Source organism: Protobothrops mucrosquamatus, unplaced genomic scaffold, assembly GCF_001527695.2.
Source record: "Protobothrops mucrosquamatus isolate PMUCROS unplaced genomic scaffold, P.Mucros_1.0 scaffold1041, whole genome shotgun sequence".
In the NCBI taxonomy this organism is placed as follows: Eukaryota; Metazoa; Chordata; class Lepidosauria; order Squamata; family Viperidae; genus Protobothrops; species Protobothrops mucrosquamatus.
In genome coordinates, this window is record NW_015387273.1 from 153,247 (window position 1) to 171,607 (window position 18,361).

At 37.5% G+C, this 18,361-nt stretch overlaps 1 protein-coding gene across 3 annotated transcripts in view; it reads left to right on the plus strand.

Moving 5' to 3' along the window:
* The window catches only part of ZNF277 (zinc finger protein 277), a 107,679-nt gene that overhangs the window by 51,385 nt on the left and 37,933 nt on the right, over window positions 1-18,361 (plus strand). For all 3 annotated transcript variants that reach the window (XM_015820012.1, XM_015820010.1, XM_015820011.2), the window contains exon 3: window positions 7,692-7,780. In XM_015820012.1, coding sequence (XP_015675498.1) covers window positions 7,692-7,780 — 89 coding nt within the window. The remainder of the gene's footprint in view (window positions 1-7,691; window positions 7,781-18,361) is intronic.

Genomic DNA, 18,361 nt, shown 5'->3' on the forward strand with positions numbered 1-18,361 from the left:
TGTTGAAAAAATTGCTCTTGTTTCTCATTGGGGGCATATATTGCCACCAACAATATTTGTTTTTGATTCCATGAAATCTCCACCATTACTATTCTTCCTTCCTCATCAGAATAAATTTGTTTTGGATTCAACTTTTCTTTTATATATATCACTATCCCTCTTTTCTTTTGTAATGCCGAAGAGAAATAAAGTTTGCCAAATTTTGGCTGTTCTAAAATTCTAGAGTGTTGTCTCTTAATATGAGTCTCTTGTAGACAAATTATGTCCATTTTAAGTTTCTGTAGCCTATGAAATATTTTACTCCTTTTTGATGGGGAGTTGAGACCATTTATAGTTATTTCCTCCATAATTTTAATTATTTCGGGATCTCAATCTTCTAGGTGAGCTTATCTGTCTCTGATCTTTAGGTCTGACATCTTCCTCTGATTGCGTCTCTCCTCCTCTGTCTCTGCAGTAGACGTTCCCTCTGATCTCTTTAATTCCATATCGCCTTTCTCCAGAAAGGCTCTGTGGTTATTGAAAAATTCCTCTGCTTGGAATGGGATGTCCAGTCTATATCTTTTCGAGTCCCTAAAAATCATTAGCCCTTCTGGAATCAACCATCTAAAATTCACTCCGCTATCAATCAGTTTCCTTGTTAAAAATTGATAATCTCTTCATGCTTCCCTTATTTTTCTAGGAATCTATTTAAGAACTACAAGCTCTTTATCTTTATACTTCATAGGTTGGTCCCTTACAATTTTCAAAATTTCATCTCGTCAATTTCTTTTAAGAAATCTGACATGGACCTCCCTGGGCACTCTGTTCCTTCTTACGTAGTTGGAGTTGACTCTAAAAACCTGGTCCAATTCCCTATTCATTTGGTCCTTTTCCATTCCAAGTGAATCTGCCAGTAGTCCACTCATCAAGTCTAATAAGTTCTCATCTTTCTCTTCTATCACATTTTGAAATCTTAAGAAATACGATGTCTGTTCCATCTCCATGACCGCCATATTATCTTCCAATTCTGCATTAGATTGTGCCAATCTCTGGTTTTCCTCTTGTACTAATTTCTCATCTACCACTGCTGACTTGTCTTCTATTTTCTGCATTCTTTGTTGTGTATCTATCATCGCCTGTTGGAACGCTTCCATTTTTTGGTCCATCTTAAGGATATCATTCTTCAAATCTTCATATTTTCTCTCTAAGTCCTTTTTCATATCCATTCTGCAATCCGCGATTGCCTGGAGTATGGCCTGTGTATCTTTTTGTTGAGCTTGTTGGGTTTCCTGCTGTAGAAATGTAGTGATAGATTTTTGAGGAGCCGGACTCACTGAAGTTGAGGCAGGGGCTGAAGTACCTTTTTCATCCCTTTCGCCAAATTTAGAGTACTCATCTTCAAATTATTATAGTTGTAATTTGTAATCCAATAGCAGGCCCGATGGCCACTTTATTTGTAATCCAACATGGAGGCCCACTGGCCGATTGTAATCCACCAAAATGCACAAAAAGGCGAAAGAAGGATAAAAATAGTAGTCCAGTGCCCTCCTATTATCAGGAGATAAGACCAAAAATAATTTAAAAAAATAAGAGAGAAAAATAAAAATCAAAAGAAGTGAAAATTATCCAAAAAAGAAAAATTATCAAGGAGCCCTAAAAAAAGGGAAAAAAAGATATGGACAACGAAGCACCCAAAGTTTCTAGAAAAAGAGTAAAAAAAAAAAGCCAGAAAAGAAAAAAAACCAAGCCTACAAGGCAACAGTAACCAAGTTTTAATCCAATTGCAGCTTTGCAAGATCTTCTTGTGTAGTTCCTTACTACAGAAAATACAACCAGTCACAGATAGCAAAAAGCCAGACACTAGGCAAACCCCCCCCCAAAAAACCCAAAGCTCTCTCTTGAAGGTCTCTAAAAGATAAGAATGTCTGGGCACACAGCCAAGTGTCTGGGCATTGAGCCAAACTTTGCAACTGTGTATCCAAGATCAGAGAGAGAAAAAATAAAAAAGAAAATAAAATATAACCACCAGGGGAGGCTGTTTCTTTCCCTGTTGTTTGAATAGGGAGAGAAAAAAAGTTAAAAAGTGAAACAGGAAGCTAAAGTTCCGTAGCAAGGCAATTGAGCTGGCTTCTTCCGAAAAAAAGAATAGATATCATAGCAATCTTGCTTTTCCATCCATAATAAAATATAGTAAGATCTTCTACTTTAATTCCATTGAAAAAGAGTTCGAAAATTTTATAATAAAGCTTAAACCGCCGCTTTAGGGGAAGGGGGGAACGAAAAACCCCTTCTCCCTCCCTCGAGCTTCCAGCTTCAGCTCAAAGGCAGGCAATTTATTTCAAAAGGTCCAGTTTACCATAAATATTGAGGTTATCTCACCCGGAGCAGTTGTTTGTTCTCAATCAGCTGTCTTCTGTCTCTGACGATCAGCTGGTGATGGCGGCGATCGCAGAAGCACTCCGCCCTTCTTTTGCCGGTTCCAGGGGCTGTTTTGAGTTCAGAGAGCTGGCTACTGCTGGCTCCCCTTCCTCAAAGGTTCACCTCTCGGTGGCCACCCCTCCAGGGTGGCATTCAGCCCAGATGGGCCCGCCAGCAAAAGAATTCCGGATCCTGGGGACGGAGAATCGTCTCCAGGGTCCATAGTCAGCTACGTCACCGATGATGTTTTTCTGCTTAAAATTTTCATATGGAGAGTCCATATTATTAATTTTTTTGGTTCATTTTTTCAAGGTCAGTTTTCGTCTCCTCATGATTTTTTTGCTGTAGCTGCCATATGGATGGCAATTGCCTCTTGAATTGCTTGTAATGTCGCTTGTGTGCCTTTCTGGAAATTATTAGCCTTTTCTTGTTGAAGCATTGTATTAATTGATCTCTGATAAACTGTACTTGCAGAAGAGGGGGCAGAGTGATTTTTTTGCCAGCTTTAGTTAAATTCAGGACACTCATTCCTCGCCTCAACTCTTTTAATCATACTTTGTAATCCACCAAGAAAATTCAAAGTTGAAAGTCAAATTAAAAAAATTGTAATCCAATAAACTCCAATCAAATAGGAGAAATAAAAAGAATCACTCTGTCTCTAAACCGCTTGTAAGATTCCAGGTCAAGCTGTATTTGTAATCCAAGGAAGTCAGATGACTTCAAAACAATTTGTACTTTTAATTATCATCCATCCTGTAGAGAAAAGCAACCAAAAGAGATTCTTCTTTTTTTCCAGTCGCAATCTCCAGGACTATCTTAAGGACATTAAAGAGTTTAGTCTGTAAGCGATGTCTGGGTGTCTAGCCAAGTTCTGACTCTCCAGCCACAATATCCAGATAAAGTTAGCAGGCAAGGCAAAGTGTAGTTCTTAGTTTTGTCACTAGATGTCATTAGATGTCCATTTAGTATTTTTCCAATCAAGCTTTACGAAATTAACAAAGTTATAGTCCAATGCTTTCCAATAAAAAAAGTTCACAAATATTAAAGCTCCCCAAAGTATTCTTCTTCCGTCCCACTCAATTATCTCCAGTAGCGTTGTAAATTACTTAAATTTCCTCCGGAGGCTTAAACTGCCGCTTCTATTCAGGAGGGAGGAGTAAAATAAAATCCCCCTCCCTTTAGCTTTGAGGATTTCTTGCTTTCAGGAGCTTTTTTCCAGAACAGGTTTTTCAGTTGTAAAAAGATAAGGAAGATAATATCACCCAGATCAGCTGTTTTGCTATTGCTTGGATGTAGTCGTTGGTCTCCTGGCGGTCAGCAGCTTCTGGCTGGCAGCATGGATGTGGTCAGCCTTTCTTCCTGCCGGTCCAGGGGCTTCCTTGGATCAAGTGGGTCGGCTGCCACCAACCCGCGATCTACAAGGGTTTGCCCTTTGGCCCGTCGCCTCTATGGGGCGATTTTCGGTTCTTTCGGAGCCCCAGCAAGCAGAATTCGGGTGTGGGAAACAGAGCCTTGTTTCCCCATGACTGTGTTACCGCGGCATCACAACCGGAAGCCCAAAGTCTGAATTTTTATCACATGACCATGAGGATGCTGTAATGCTTGTGAATGTGAAAAACGGTCATAAATCACATTTTCAATGCCATTTTAACTTTGAACGGTCACTAAATGTACTGTTGTAAGTTGAGTACTGTACACTACAGCAGGACTAATACATGATTGTCTTTAGGTGAACCACAAAGGTCTCTTTACTGATAACACAGAAGTATCTGTTTACCAAACTATGTCTGAAATTTGTTAGACATAGCACTTATCTTTGTATAAGCTAAATACAGCAAAAGAAAAGTGGCACATTACATTTATTCCCATATTAAGTAATGTAAATGCTCCTTATCAGATTTGCTTATAGTATATGTCCACTGGAAAGGTATATACAGCTCAGAAAGCTAAAAAAAAAGGAACAAGACAAGTGAAATTTACATCTCTAGAGAAGAAAAATGATTTTTGGGTATATATTTTGTTGAAAACAAGAATAGTAGGAAAACAGAAATAATGATTCTGGGAGAAAATTCTACCAATCATATAAAGGGTTTCTCATTTCAGATTTCTTTTACCATGTGCAAGCAGTTTAGAGAGGGAATGTCAGTTTCCAAAGCGTAGAGAAAATCTAACATTATTACGCTTTAAACAAGAAAAATATGCATAAATATCTATTCAGTCTTATAAACCAATTCAGTTACTAAACACAGATTCAAAATTTATACAAATTGGTAGCCAATTAAAATAATATGTTTAAAACAATCTAGACTTATTCCTAAAGGAGATCCTATTCCAGTTTTCAGATCATTAAATATAATTTTATAAAACTCCAAATAATTCCTCACAATATATTACTAAGGAGATGGGGAAGGGGAAGAAAGAGAGAGAGGCTGCTTATGAATATATGCATATAAACATATTTGATTCAGTTTCATTATCATTTTAAAGTGTTAAATTTAGTCTCAGTTCTATGCATTGATGCATATATCAAAACATGAAAGTTAATGAAGAATACTTCCTAAATGTTTTTGTTGACGATATGATCTTGGCCATAGTTAATGCTGTACAAACTGTACTTTTTTTTCAGAAAAATATTATTTGTAGTCAGAGTGGCCTATAAGTCCAGTAAATAAATAAAACTTTTCAGTTTTGCACTGGTGTCAGCATTATGTGTCAATTATGAGAAATTAGAATTACTGAATGTTCGTAAATTTACCAGAGGTTTTGTGGAAACTAATGAATATTCCTCAAACTTAAAAGATTAAGAATATATAAAAATTTAAATATTTTTTTAGAAGAAAACTATATTCTAGTATGGAAAGATTGTACAAGGATTTGACTTGATAGGAGAAAGGTTCATTTAATACAAAGGATAAAATAGCTGGAATTAAAATTCCAGATGTGATAAATTCTTAATTTTATAATAAGGTAGGATTAAATTAATTAGTAGAATTTAGAAGCTCCTGCAAAAATGAAGAATAGAATAACATAAAAATATATATGTTCTGTATAGAAAGTACAAGTATATATGTATTAGTGACTTTGAAAACAGGAAAATTTTTGTCACTTAGCTATTGCATGCATAGTTTGTCCCAATCTGCTTCTATTATCTTTATTGCTGAATTACAGCTCTGATTTATGTAAAGTTTACCTCATTTTTTAACATGTATATCAGTTCTGGCAGCAAAGTTAACAATCTTTCCTGTACTACTAGTTTACCATTCATTGTGGTTAGAATTTGAATTACATGATTTTTATCTAAATAAAAGATGTATGAGATTCTTTTAATTAAAAATACTATAGCTGAATAAAATTATTCAAAATAAACAGTATATTCCCATTTTCATAGGTCATGACAGAAAACATGTTTATAGATCAGGAAGTTGCTGACCTTGAAATAAAGGTAGTTCAAACAGAATGTACAGAAATAAAAATAGGAGAAATAACTTTCTTATCTAATTTTTCCAAATGATTTCTTTAAATATAAAACATATTTTCTGTATGTAACCCATGCAGGGTTATATTAAGCAGTTTCTCTATTTAGTATTTTCATCATTAGTGGAGTTTAACAAATATATTACTTATTTTTCAACTGTTGAACAGGTGAGCAGTGTTCATTCAACAGATACAATATGCCTTATGCCTTGTCAATTGGCATGAGCAAATAGAATTGCCTACTTTCACTTCTCATGTACATATTAAAATATGTACACAACAAATTATAGTTTTCAATTTTCTAACAAAGGCTTTTCTATATGTTTTATAAATGTCTACTAGGAACATTTAATTCATTTTTCTTTTCACGGCATATTGCATTTCTAGTGTATATACGTCCAGAAGTTGACTTTTTAGATCAGGGGTAGGCAACCTTGGCTCTTTTATGACTTGTGGACTTCAACTCCCAGAATTCTTGAGCTATGCTGGCTCAGGAATTCTGGGAGTTGAAGTCCATGAGTCATAAAAGAGCCAAGGTTGCCTACCCCTGTCTTAGATAGAATGGTCATATGGTAGCAGATCGTATTGTGGCACACAGCTGGCTCCTACAGAACCTTTTGATATTTATTTTGTTGGACAATAACAGCATACATTTTTCAAAGGCTTGAGAACAAGCATGCACAAAGGATCCATTTATGTCTTAGGCAATATCAAGTCTTAAAGCAAAATAATAAAAAGAAAGAATGTAGGGCAAATAAAATCCTTAAATAGTTGGCTTATTCAACACGATAAGCTTCCCATGTTTAAAAACAAATTCCAGTCATAATGTCTGGGTTCTGGATGCAAGCTGTTCATCTGAAAAATGTTTAGCAATGGATTCTCAATTTGCATTTTATCCTCATGTTGGGTATATTGTTATGGCTAAATAGAAGTGTCTAGTTTGAAGACATGCCTTCAACAACAAAAACTTTATTGTCACTTTGAATGTACCCCAATCGGCATACATCAAAATGTAATTTCATAGCATACAGCTCTCAAAGAGTCACCACTCCGATATACACTCCTTGTTTGTGGCCAGCTCAAGTTTCAGAATGTCCATTTTAGTCTCTAGGGAGCGAACGATGGCAAATAGGATAGATGGAAACGGAGCTCCATGTGGATTAGCCCTCAAATTAGTTTGTATTCCTGCATGACAACCTCGCCTCCTTTCCTTTTTCTGATCATGTCTCTTCCACCTTTTCCTTAAAGGGGCCTTTTCACCCCTTGAGCACGCTGCCGCCACCTCCAACTCCTCCAAAAGCCTCTCTCCCTTCCTGTGGGCCTCCTGACAACCTTATCCAGTTTTTTTGCTCAATAAGCCCCAGGGCCACTCCTCCTCTGCCTTCTTTGGAAACAGCCCTGATTTGCAATAGAATCCGTCACTGTGCCAGCAGTCAGATCTTGCTGCTGGCAGAACAATTTCAAACAGCGTAAACGACTTTTAATGGTCTCACCAACAGTTCCGAAACAGCTAAAAACTTGCCATACCAGCAAAGATTGTCAGTTGTATCTTACCTTAGTCCCAGATCAAACACATTAAAACCTTCCTGATCATGTGGCCTATATTCCTTATATCCCTCCAAAAACTTTTCACCTTCGAGACCCAATGCAGTCACAGCAGATCCAGGCGCCGCCATCTTAGAAACTAAGGAGACTAGCAGCACCAATGAAGTTTCCAAATACTATAAGGGGAATTATTTATTTAAATGTTAATAGAATTAATTGTATAGCAAGACAATTATAGAGTTGTCTATAATTTTTCCTATTTTTCTCCCCTGAAGGTATTTATTGTACTGGGAGAAAAGATTCAGAGAACAGCCTATTGCTAACTTCTGTTGTATAATAAGGACAAACTCTGAAGCAGCTTTAGGTAAGTGAGTTTTGTAATAGAAACTTTGTAGGCCTGGTATGAAAGATCCCCATTTTTACTAATCACCGTGACACATTTTTACTTTGTACTTAATTACCTTACATGAAAAAACACCCATTTGAGGATTTATGTTCCATGAATCGTTTGATTTATATTAAATAGTTTGTTGCTGTGAAATACTGTAAAGTTAAAGATATAGGGATAAACAACCATAAATCACATTGTGATTCCTAAAGTCTTTAGGAATTGAAATGCAGCTGGAAATAGTCAAATTTGGGGGCATATTTTCTCACCAATTTCTATTTGAAAATCAAATAATTAAGGTGAGTTAATTCTTTGATCATGCTTTGTACTCTAAATTGAAAAGAAGGACCCATGGAGAAAAAAAAATCAAAATGAAGCTTTAGCTTCTCCTATAGCTCTTTGCTACCAAGGAACCATAAAATGTAAATGTCTAATTTCAAACCACAAAAATATATTGGGCGATGTTGTAGAATCTAATCCAGTGAACATGAACTACATTTATAGTTTTTCTACATGTTTTAATGTTACTGTCCTCTCAAGATCATCAGGTTCAGCAAATTGTTAGGAATATTTATTCTGGAATGTCACGTTATGTCCATCTTTGTTTTAACAGTATTATAAATAAAAAACTTAAAAAAAAGATTATCAGGTTCAGGAAATAGAAGTCATCAGGAGCCTTGGAATGTAATTTAATATAGTTAAGGTAATGTCACATAATCTTGAAAACACCCCCAAAACCTTTCTCTGCTTCAACTTATTTTGAACCCAGTAAGGACAGAATTATTACCAGTTTCTTTCTTATGTTTTCTACCTTTCCGGGACTCAGATATCTTTTCTGTATTCATATTGCATTACCCTCTCCCTTCTCTGAGTCAAGCCCATTTCTCTTCACATGATCTTTCCCCACACAGTTACTCTATTCTCCTGTACATGAAGACAGGCTCAGCATCTTGCAAGCTCAACAAATACTGAGATATTGAGGTGGAAGATTTAGATGAAATTGGAATGTGCTTCCTCTTCTGGCTGCCAACAGCAGCTGGAGAGACCAAGAAGTTATGAGCAAGAGGTTTTCTTCTTGGTGATCATTGTCTAGAGCAGAGGTGAGGAATGATGGTCCCTATGACTTGTGAACTTCAACTCCTGGCTCAGGAATTCTGGGAGTTGAAGTCCACAAGTCATAAAAGGGCCATCGTTCCTGGTCTAGAGAGTCTAAAGATGGTTCATGGAATAGGATTTGCATGGGTATTTCAGATGAAACTAAAGGACAGATTACATTATGTGAGCATCCTTTGCCATTTCCCAGGATTATTCCTGTCAGGATAGTTGTTGTAGATGAAATGAAATGTTCAAGCCCCCTCTTCCTGCATCTAGAATCCAAAACATACTCCACCTCATGTTATTCTATGAAAACGTATGGGAGAGGGAAAGGTGCTGAACATGAGAAACACAAAAAAGAATTGTCCCCAATATGTTTTTTCAAGAGACAACTGGACTTTCTTTGTTTTCCCTTAAAAATGTTTCATTTCTCATCCAAGAAACTTCTTCAGTTCAGAACTGAAGAAGCTTCTTGGATGAGAAGTGAAATATCTTCAAGGAAAAACAAAGATAGTCCAGTTGCCTCTTGAAAAAGCACCTTTGGGACAACCATGACATGGATGACTGAGAATCTCCATAAATAGGATAGAATAGAATAGAATAGAATAGAATAGAATAGAATAGAATAGAATAGAATCATTGTCATTTTAAATGTACACTAATCAGCATACATTAAAAATGAAATTTCGTTGCATTTAGCTCTCAAAAAAATGCCATTATGCATAAACGCACATACACACACATATACGACACAGAGAAACATCACAGTGTAGTTTGAATGTATACATATACATGGCAAAAAAAAAAGAATTTTGTGAATTTACAAGATGGATGGCATAAGGAACAAAGTTGTTACAGAATCTAGTAGTTTTACTATAAATACTTTGAAACCTCCTCCCAGAGGGGAGCAACAGAAACAGACCATAAAGGGTGTGTATGGGGTCTCTAACAATGCTTCGAGCTCTGAGCACATAGTGCTTATAAGCAGTTTCCTGAATAACAGGAAGCGAGCTTCCTATAATCTCAACTGTCCTTACCACTCTCTGTATGGATCTTCTATCTGAGGCACTGCTATCACCAAATAGTGATGCAGTTTGTTAAAATGCTCTCAATTGTGCCTCTGTAAAAAGTGGCCAGGACAGAAGGAGAAAGATGTGCTCTCCTCATCAGACGCAAGAAATGCAAATGCTGGTTTGCGCACTTCACTAATGTATGAAGAGACCAAGTCAGATTGTTAGATATCTGCAGCCCCAGGTACTTAATACTGTTGACCACCTCCACAGCTGCAGCCTTGATACAAAGTGGAATATGACTATGCCGGCTCTTTCTAAAATCAACAATGATCTCCTTTGTTTTATTAACATTCAAAGCCAGGTTGTTTTTATTGCACCAGTCCACCAAAGCCTTCACTTCCTCCCTTTAGAATCTTTGTTATTCTCCTGGATAAAACCCACCACTGCCGTGTCATCCACATACTTCACAATATGATTCATAGCAGACAGCACAGCAGTCATCAAGATGAACAGTAACAGACTCAAAACACAGCCCTGTGGGGAACCCGTACTCAAAAAGATGGAATTGGAAACTTTTCTTCCAACTTGCACAAACTGGGGGCCTATCAATAAGGAAGGCAGGTATCCAGTTATATAAGGAAATATTAAAACCTAATAGACCCAGTTTGTTCACCAAATGCTGAGGAATGATTGTGTTGAACGCCAAACTAAAATTAACAAATAGCATTCACATGTGAGTATTCTTCTGCTCCAGGTGTGCCAAACTAAGATGAAGCACACAAGAAAGTGCATCACCTATAGATGCATTATCTTCCAATAAGCAAATTGTAATGAGTCAAATGTAGGGGGGAGGCATGAAACAATATAACTATACCAATCTCTCCAAACATTTCATCATAATGGAAGTGAGTGCACCTGGATGGTAATCATTAAGGCATGTAATTATATATTTTGGGGGGACTGGTACAATGATTAGACTTAAAACATGATGGAACCATGGCCTGATGCCACGAAAGATTGAACATGTCTGTAAGAACAGAGGCCAGATGGTCAGCACACTTCTTAAGTACTCACCCAGGGATATTATCAGGACCCGCAGTCTTTCACGTGTTGACTTTCCATAAGATCTTTCAAACAGCAGTTGTATCAAACTTAAGCACCTGTTCATCAGGAAGGGAAACAGCCTTTCTTGCTGGAACGTTATTTGAGGCCTCAAACCATCCAAAAAACATGTTTAGCTTACGGTATTTAGAAAATCTGTGTCACTCTTACATGTCAGGGAAGCTGCCTTATAATCAGTGGTAACATGGATACCTTGCCACATGCGCCTAGGGTCCATAGGATCTTGGAAAAAGTTCTGTACTTTCTGACTATAGGCCCGCTTTGCTTTTTTTATAGCACGTCGTAAATCAGCTCTTGCTATAGTAAGTGCTGCCAAATCGCCTGATTTAAAAGCGGTGTTTCTCACCTTCAGCATCACACGTACCTCCTGAGACATCCAAATGTTTTCATTTGCCCGCATAACAATAGTCTTAAGAATGACAGAGGCTTCTGGTTTTGCGCAGTAGTGCAGCAATTGAGGGATCGTGGGGGTCTGCAACCTACGGCCGATTTCTGCCTGTTAGGGGACCCTAAATGAGCCTAAAGTCGCCCCAGAGAAGCGAGAAGAAGGAGGGAAGTCCTGTCAACTGTGGAGAGACGGTTGATCCGATCGGTCCAGGAAAAGCCCTTCAGAAACCAGCAGGAGAAAGGCTAGCTTTACTCCAGAGTCTAGCCCAAGCTACAAGCAGCCAAAGCCCAAAAGCACTTTTTTAAGCTGACTGTAAACAACATGCTTGGAACTGGGTAGGAACATTGATTTTCTCTCTTCTACTTGATAATTGATTTCCTGGGGAAAAAATCCTCAAGAAGCAATAAGCCTCCGAAAGTGAGGAGGGGGACCTTTGCCCCACCCTCCTACAGACGGAAGCATCGAATTAAACTTTTTATGGGGGACAGAAATATATTGAAATGAATATAAGACCTAAATCTGGATAAGTTTGAAATTGGTGGAATTTGTTAAGAATTTCTTTTTAAATCATGAAAACAGAAGAAAGCAATTGTTTATTTTGAAAACTGAAAAATGAACTGGTGCTGACATCTAGTGGTAGATGAAAATATACAATAGTAGTTGCTCCAATACAGGAACTGGCAAAGCCCAGGAAAAGATAACTTGTTTTTGTGATCTTCAGTGTCTTAATAGAGAACAGCTGTGACAAAAAAAGAAAACATTTTGGGCTACCTACAAAGCAAGAATTATAAACTTTAGGGGAAAAATGGACTTTTCTCGATTATAAATACCTATTCAACTGTGACTCTAAAGCTGTTTGCAGAGAAAGGAAAAGCCTGGTTTTTGGTTATGGTGGAAAACCAGAGATCTGCAGAAAGAATATACCAAGAAAAAACAAACACTTTCCAGGAGGAGATGTATGCTATGTTGCAACTAATTCAAACAACAATGATCTCAAACCATGAGGAAATTAAAAATAACTTTGAAAATATAAATGAATACATCTCCAATTTAACTTTACCAGAAAAAAAACTCTCAGAAAATAAAAATAGAGAGCAAACAGATAAAACAGACAACTGAACATAAACCAGGGGAAGGAGATTTAAAGATGGAACCTAACAATAAAAGGAAGTATGACTTAACCCAGGTGAAAAAAACTTGCAGGAAATATTGGATATGGAAAAGATAACTTACACTCTAAGACAGTGGTGGCGAACCTATGGCACGTGTGCCAGAGGGCGGCACTCAGAGCCCTCTCTGTTGGCACGTGCGCCACCGCTGCCAGCAGCAGGTCCATCAGGCTGCCACCGCCACCACTGCCCGGAGCAGGACCCCTGCCCAGCACAAAGGAGGCAAAGCGGCCGACTAGCAAGCTTGAGTAGAGGTGGAGAGCAGAGGTCACTAACCATTGTCGATTAGTGGACTGGAAGAAAAGGGAGGGGGAAGCATTTTACATGCATGCTTGCGTGCACGGGGTTGCGAGCACGCACGTGCTGCAAATGGGGCGGGGCTAGTGCCTGCGTGATACTCACTAGCCCTGCCCCATTCTTGCGTGGTACAGCGCCTTGTATCTGCACCCTGCAGTGCGGTGGCGGCCATTTTTGTGCCTTGCAGCATGGAGGCCCATTTTTGTGCCCCCGGTTTTTGCGTGCCAGAGGCGGCACTCAGAGGTGCCTCCCTGCCCCCCCGGGGCACCACAATGCTGATGCGGCCCTGGCACTTTGCAATAAATAAGTGGGTTTTGGGTTGCGGTTTGGGCACTCGGTCTCTAAAAGGTTCGCCATCACTGCTCTAAGATCACAAAATAAGTCTGAGGACAAGAAAAAAGATTCGACAAAATGGATTACAGAGCTGTCAGGAGAACTACAAGAACTTGAGAAACAAAAAATGGTAAGAGAAATTAAGAGAGAAAGAAAAGAAAAGATTTTCAATGAATACGAAGGGTCGAAATCTTCCCATAAAAACATCTTACTTGATTTGCCTTTTGTACCTACAACAACATCTACAAGACTATGGGAAGACTTTGATTTAGCAGAGCATATTGATCAGGAAAGATGTTTGGGAAAAAAGAAAGGCTAAAGTGAGAATAAATTAGATGATGGGATTTATCAGAGGGAATATTTAAAAATTAAACATCTGTTTGAATATGGTTAAAGAAATAGAAAGATTTTGGATATAAATGAATTTTAGTTTAAGAGGGATGAGCTGCTCAAGTTTTTTCTTTCTTTTTTCTTTTGTTTTTGGATATGAGAAATACAAAAATCTTGGGATGGTTTATATAAAGGAAATGTTTTAGAAATTTAGATACTTAAGTGCAATTGATCTTGAGAAAACTTCAGTGGATAAAAATGTTTTGAATAGATCTAAAAGATTAGATAATTGGATTTATTAAATGGAACATTTAAAGATTAAACATATGTTTGAATATGGTTAAAAAGAAGAAAAAAATGCTGGATATAAATGTACATTAGCCTAAGAGGGACATGTATTTTAAGTAGTATATTATCTTCTAATTTCTTTTTCTTCTCTCTCTCTTTTTTTTTAAGACATGAGAAATGTAAAAGTGTTGGGCTGGCCTGTATGAGGAAAAAGACTTAAATACTTAATTAACTTTGAGAAAATCTTGACCAGTAAGAATGTTTTGAACATTGTGGGGAAAACAAATTTAAATAAGAATTTTGTAAACAGGATCTATGACGAGGCAATCAAGATGATCAGTTAGAAAAGAAGCTTTATATTGATGTGGTTATCATTTGCAGAAATATTAGAAAAATGACTATATTTAATTGTTATTTATCAAAATAATAAGAATTGTATTAATTCAAGGTTGGCAAAAGAGAATATTATTGGAAGAAGAGAAAAGCAAAGCTACTATGTGGACTATAGAATTATAGAAACTAATTATTATTGATTGTTTTTTAAATATAAACCCAGACAACACTGTTTACCAAATATTAAGATGATTATGTTAAAAAAATCAATAAAATGTATTTTTTAAGAAAAATAATCTTAAGAACACTGACATCCTCCATAATTTTTGAATATAAGCAGACACAATAGAAGCATACTCATTCACGTCAGTATGTTGACCATACATTCAGCCTCTTTGAATATGTTTCAATTTGTGAGCCCAAAATAATCTTGTACAGCTTCCATAGCTCCTGCCAGCCACACTCTTACCTGTTTCATAGTTTGTCTCTCTCTAATTAACAAAGGCTTATATGCTGGCATGAGCATCGCAGAAAGATGATCTGAAGAGCCAAAATGAGGACGAGGGGCAGCCTTAAATGCTTTCTTGATGTTAAAATAAGCTAAATCCAGAGTATTCACACCCCTAGTAGCAAAATCCATGATGAAAATTAGGAAGGGCTGCTTTCAAATCAATCTGATTAAAGTCCCCTACCACAATGAAAACCTCCTCCGAATGGATAGTTTGCAAGTCATTGATAGTGTGATAAAGAGCACTCAGGTTTTACTCTTGTTGGCACCGGGAGGAATATACACAGCTATGATTAGAATAACAGTAAATTCTCTTGGCAAATAAAAGGGTCTATATTTAACAGTCAAACACTCAGCATCAGGAGAGCACTGATTGGAGATTACCTTAACATTAGTATCATATCTCATTAATATAAATACATATACCCACACCATAGGATTTTCCACTTAGAACACAGTTCCTGTCCAGCTGAAATGTTGTAAAACCCATCATACTGATGGCATTGCCTGGAATAGATGACTTTAATCATGTCTCTGTCAAGATTATAGCACAGTGGTCTCTCATCTCCCTGTTCATGACTAAGATTCAGATCGTCTATCTTGGTCTCTAAGGAGCTAACGTTAGCAAACAAGACAGATGGGAGTGGCGCACTATGCAGATTAGCGCTCAGTTTAGCTTGTATCCTACATGGCAATCATGCTTCTTTTTCTTTTTCTTCTTTTTTATCACAACTCCTCCACTTTTTCCTTAAAGGAGCATCACTGTCAGAATCCAAATATATTCCATCTCTAGTTATCAACTATGAAAACCCGCATTTCTGTCTGCTCTGGATTCTGTCATACGATGAAGGGAAAGGGGTGAACAAAGGGGCTTTATGGCCCTCACTTCCTTCAGCCTACTTCAAAGGGTCTGGATGTGGATATCACCAAATGGACTAACAATAACAATGGGGGTCATTAGCTTTCATGTAATCCTTTTTGAAGTTTCCTCCCGGCAATGAGGAAAAGGGGGTGAGAATGTAATGCCTAGAATTGTCCCTGGGAGAAGGGGGTTACGGGGGTGTGGCTAATGGTGGATCCCTTAAAACCTTGAATGGGAGAGCTCGAACCCAAGTCCTGTCTAGAACACCTACATCCAGCTTTCTCTTAATAAAGATGCCTGTTGGAAGAAATATTCCAGGAGTTCTGTCTTCTTAAGATGCAAAGTGGGGTGGGTCCTTACAATCACTCCCGCTCGCCCCCAGATCTTGCTGCCGCCATCTCCAACTCCTCCAAAAATCTTTCTCCCCTTTTCTGGACCTGCCAGCAATTACATCCAATTCCTTTGCCCCATAAACCTCAGAACTTCTCCTCCTCTGTCTCCGTCTCCCTCGAAAACAGCCCTGGTTGGTAAGAGAATCTATCACTGCGCCAGCAGTCAGACCTTGCTGCTGGCAGAACAATTCCAAACAGCGCAAATGAGGAGCTATGCCATCTGATTCTTGGACGAAATCAGGGAGTTATGGAACCATAGAGACAAGATTGTTAAGGCAAGCAGTGAGGATTGTTTCCATAAACTGCTTGACAGTCTATAAACTATTTGATAGGGAAACATTGAGGAGTTCAGAGAGTTCTCATATGCAAATACTGCAGATGACAATAAATCAAGCTAATTGTCCTGTTGATAAGAACCTGTCAGAAGTTCAAGGTAGGCCAGGTCAGGAAACAGACATTCCAGAATATAGGAATGCTAGTTTATTGTTGTAAGGTATAATAATAAAACTTTGAAGATCTACCAGAATTTCCCTCTGCCTCCTTTAATACCAAACAGAATTATTATGGGATTATTTTGGGATTCTTAGAATTTCTACTTTCCCAGAACTGAGTTGTCATTTTTCTTAATGACTAATACATTCCTTCATCAAAGTTATCTCCAAACATACCTTTACAAAAACTAACAATACAAAAATTATTTCAGCATTTAGTCTTCTCTAGTTTTCTGTTTGACTGGGAGATGAGACAGTGACAAATGAATGTAAATATTGTAGCCACTATGTGGAAGAGGACTTTCCAAAATCTGGCTGTAAATTAACAACCCTAATTTAGGATTATGTATTTGACTAAACCTCTGCACTGAAATACATGGTCTGGAGCAAATTGCCCAACTTAGTATTTCAGCTCTGACCCAATGACAGATATGGCATCTTTAACGTCTGTTCTTACCCTAGAACAAAGTTCCAGAAAATCCAGATGTCTTGAGAAGCAGCTGAAATGAAAAGAAGGTCAAGACCTGAAAGATGCCTTCTTCTTGAATAGACTATTTAAATTGGCATTCTTTTTTTTAGAAGTTGAATTAATGCCCTAGTGTTCTCTATACAGAGATTAACCTTTTGTAAAATGTTGGCAAATTCCAAAATTGGAAACTTGAACTTTTGAATGTTCTACCTGCACACCTTCTGTAGAAATCCAATTAACCAGATCATTTAATTGAGGAAGATCAAAGTTACATGTTTCCAAATTACCATACAGTTTGTTTTGGTAAAAGTATTGAACACATTCCTGACATGAGCAAGAATAGTCTTTTGAGAAAAAAATATATCAAAATGTCATGTAGATGAATGACAATATTCTTACCCAAAATATCTGAGAATATCTTATTTGTATATCTGGAGAAAACAGCTGGAGAGGTCTCAAAGAAGAATTTTCTTTCTTTTTTCTTTCTTTTCATATACATATACATATACATATGTACAGTATATACGTGTGTGTGTGTGTGTGTAAATAAAATATAGATAGATAACATCAAATCACTGATGGAATGTGCAACTAAAGAAGTGGGGGAATGTTGGCAGTAGTATACTAGTTTCCAAGGGAGGAGGCAGTACACTCCCGAAAGGGACCAAGACAAGAAACTGCACAGTCCTGAACTGGATGGTGGCGAGAAAAAAGTTTAAGGTAGTCATAACCTAGAATCTCCCAGGATATTTGTTAGGTTAGAAAGTTATAGCTTTGGTCTGGCAAGATTCTATTAGGTGTAAGCAAATAGAGATCTGAATTTGAGTGGATAGCACTGTGTCATTTCTGAGACTTGGGCCTGACAAAACCTTAGATAGCAATAAGACTAAAATATTATATGGCTCTCATATTCTAGTACATGATTAAAAACTTAAAACACTATATAGGTATGGCATCATCCAGCAGACAGCTCTTTGAGAGCAAATCCTTCTAGTGGCAACTCTTTGAGAGTGAACCTGGGTCCTGGCAGCACAGAATCATGGATTGCTTTTTGAATCCTCCCCATCTCCATGAAGAGATTGCTTTATGAAACACATCCATCGGCCTTTTTATATAGTACAAGGCCATCTGATGATGTCCTGGAAGCAGGAGCTATTTTGGAGTGGCCAAAATGAATTGTGGCCACTCCCAAAATGGGGCATGCTTCAGAGGCCACGCAGCATTTGTGTAGTTTGTGGTTAGGGCATTGCAATTCAATCTTGAAAGCTCTCCTCTATTTCAACTTATACCTAGCCATCAAGGAACAGTTGTTTTGAATTCCTTTGTTTTAATTTCTAATTTCCCAGGATTTAAATATATTTTCTGTTACAGCTTGCTTCTTCTACACTATCTATATGGAAATTAGGATGAGAGCCCATTTCATCCTTTCATATTTGCATAATTTGAAACCTCAATGCGATGTGCCAT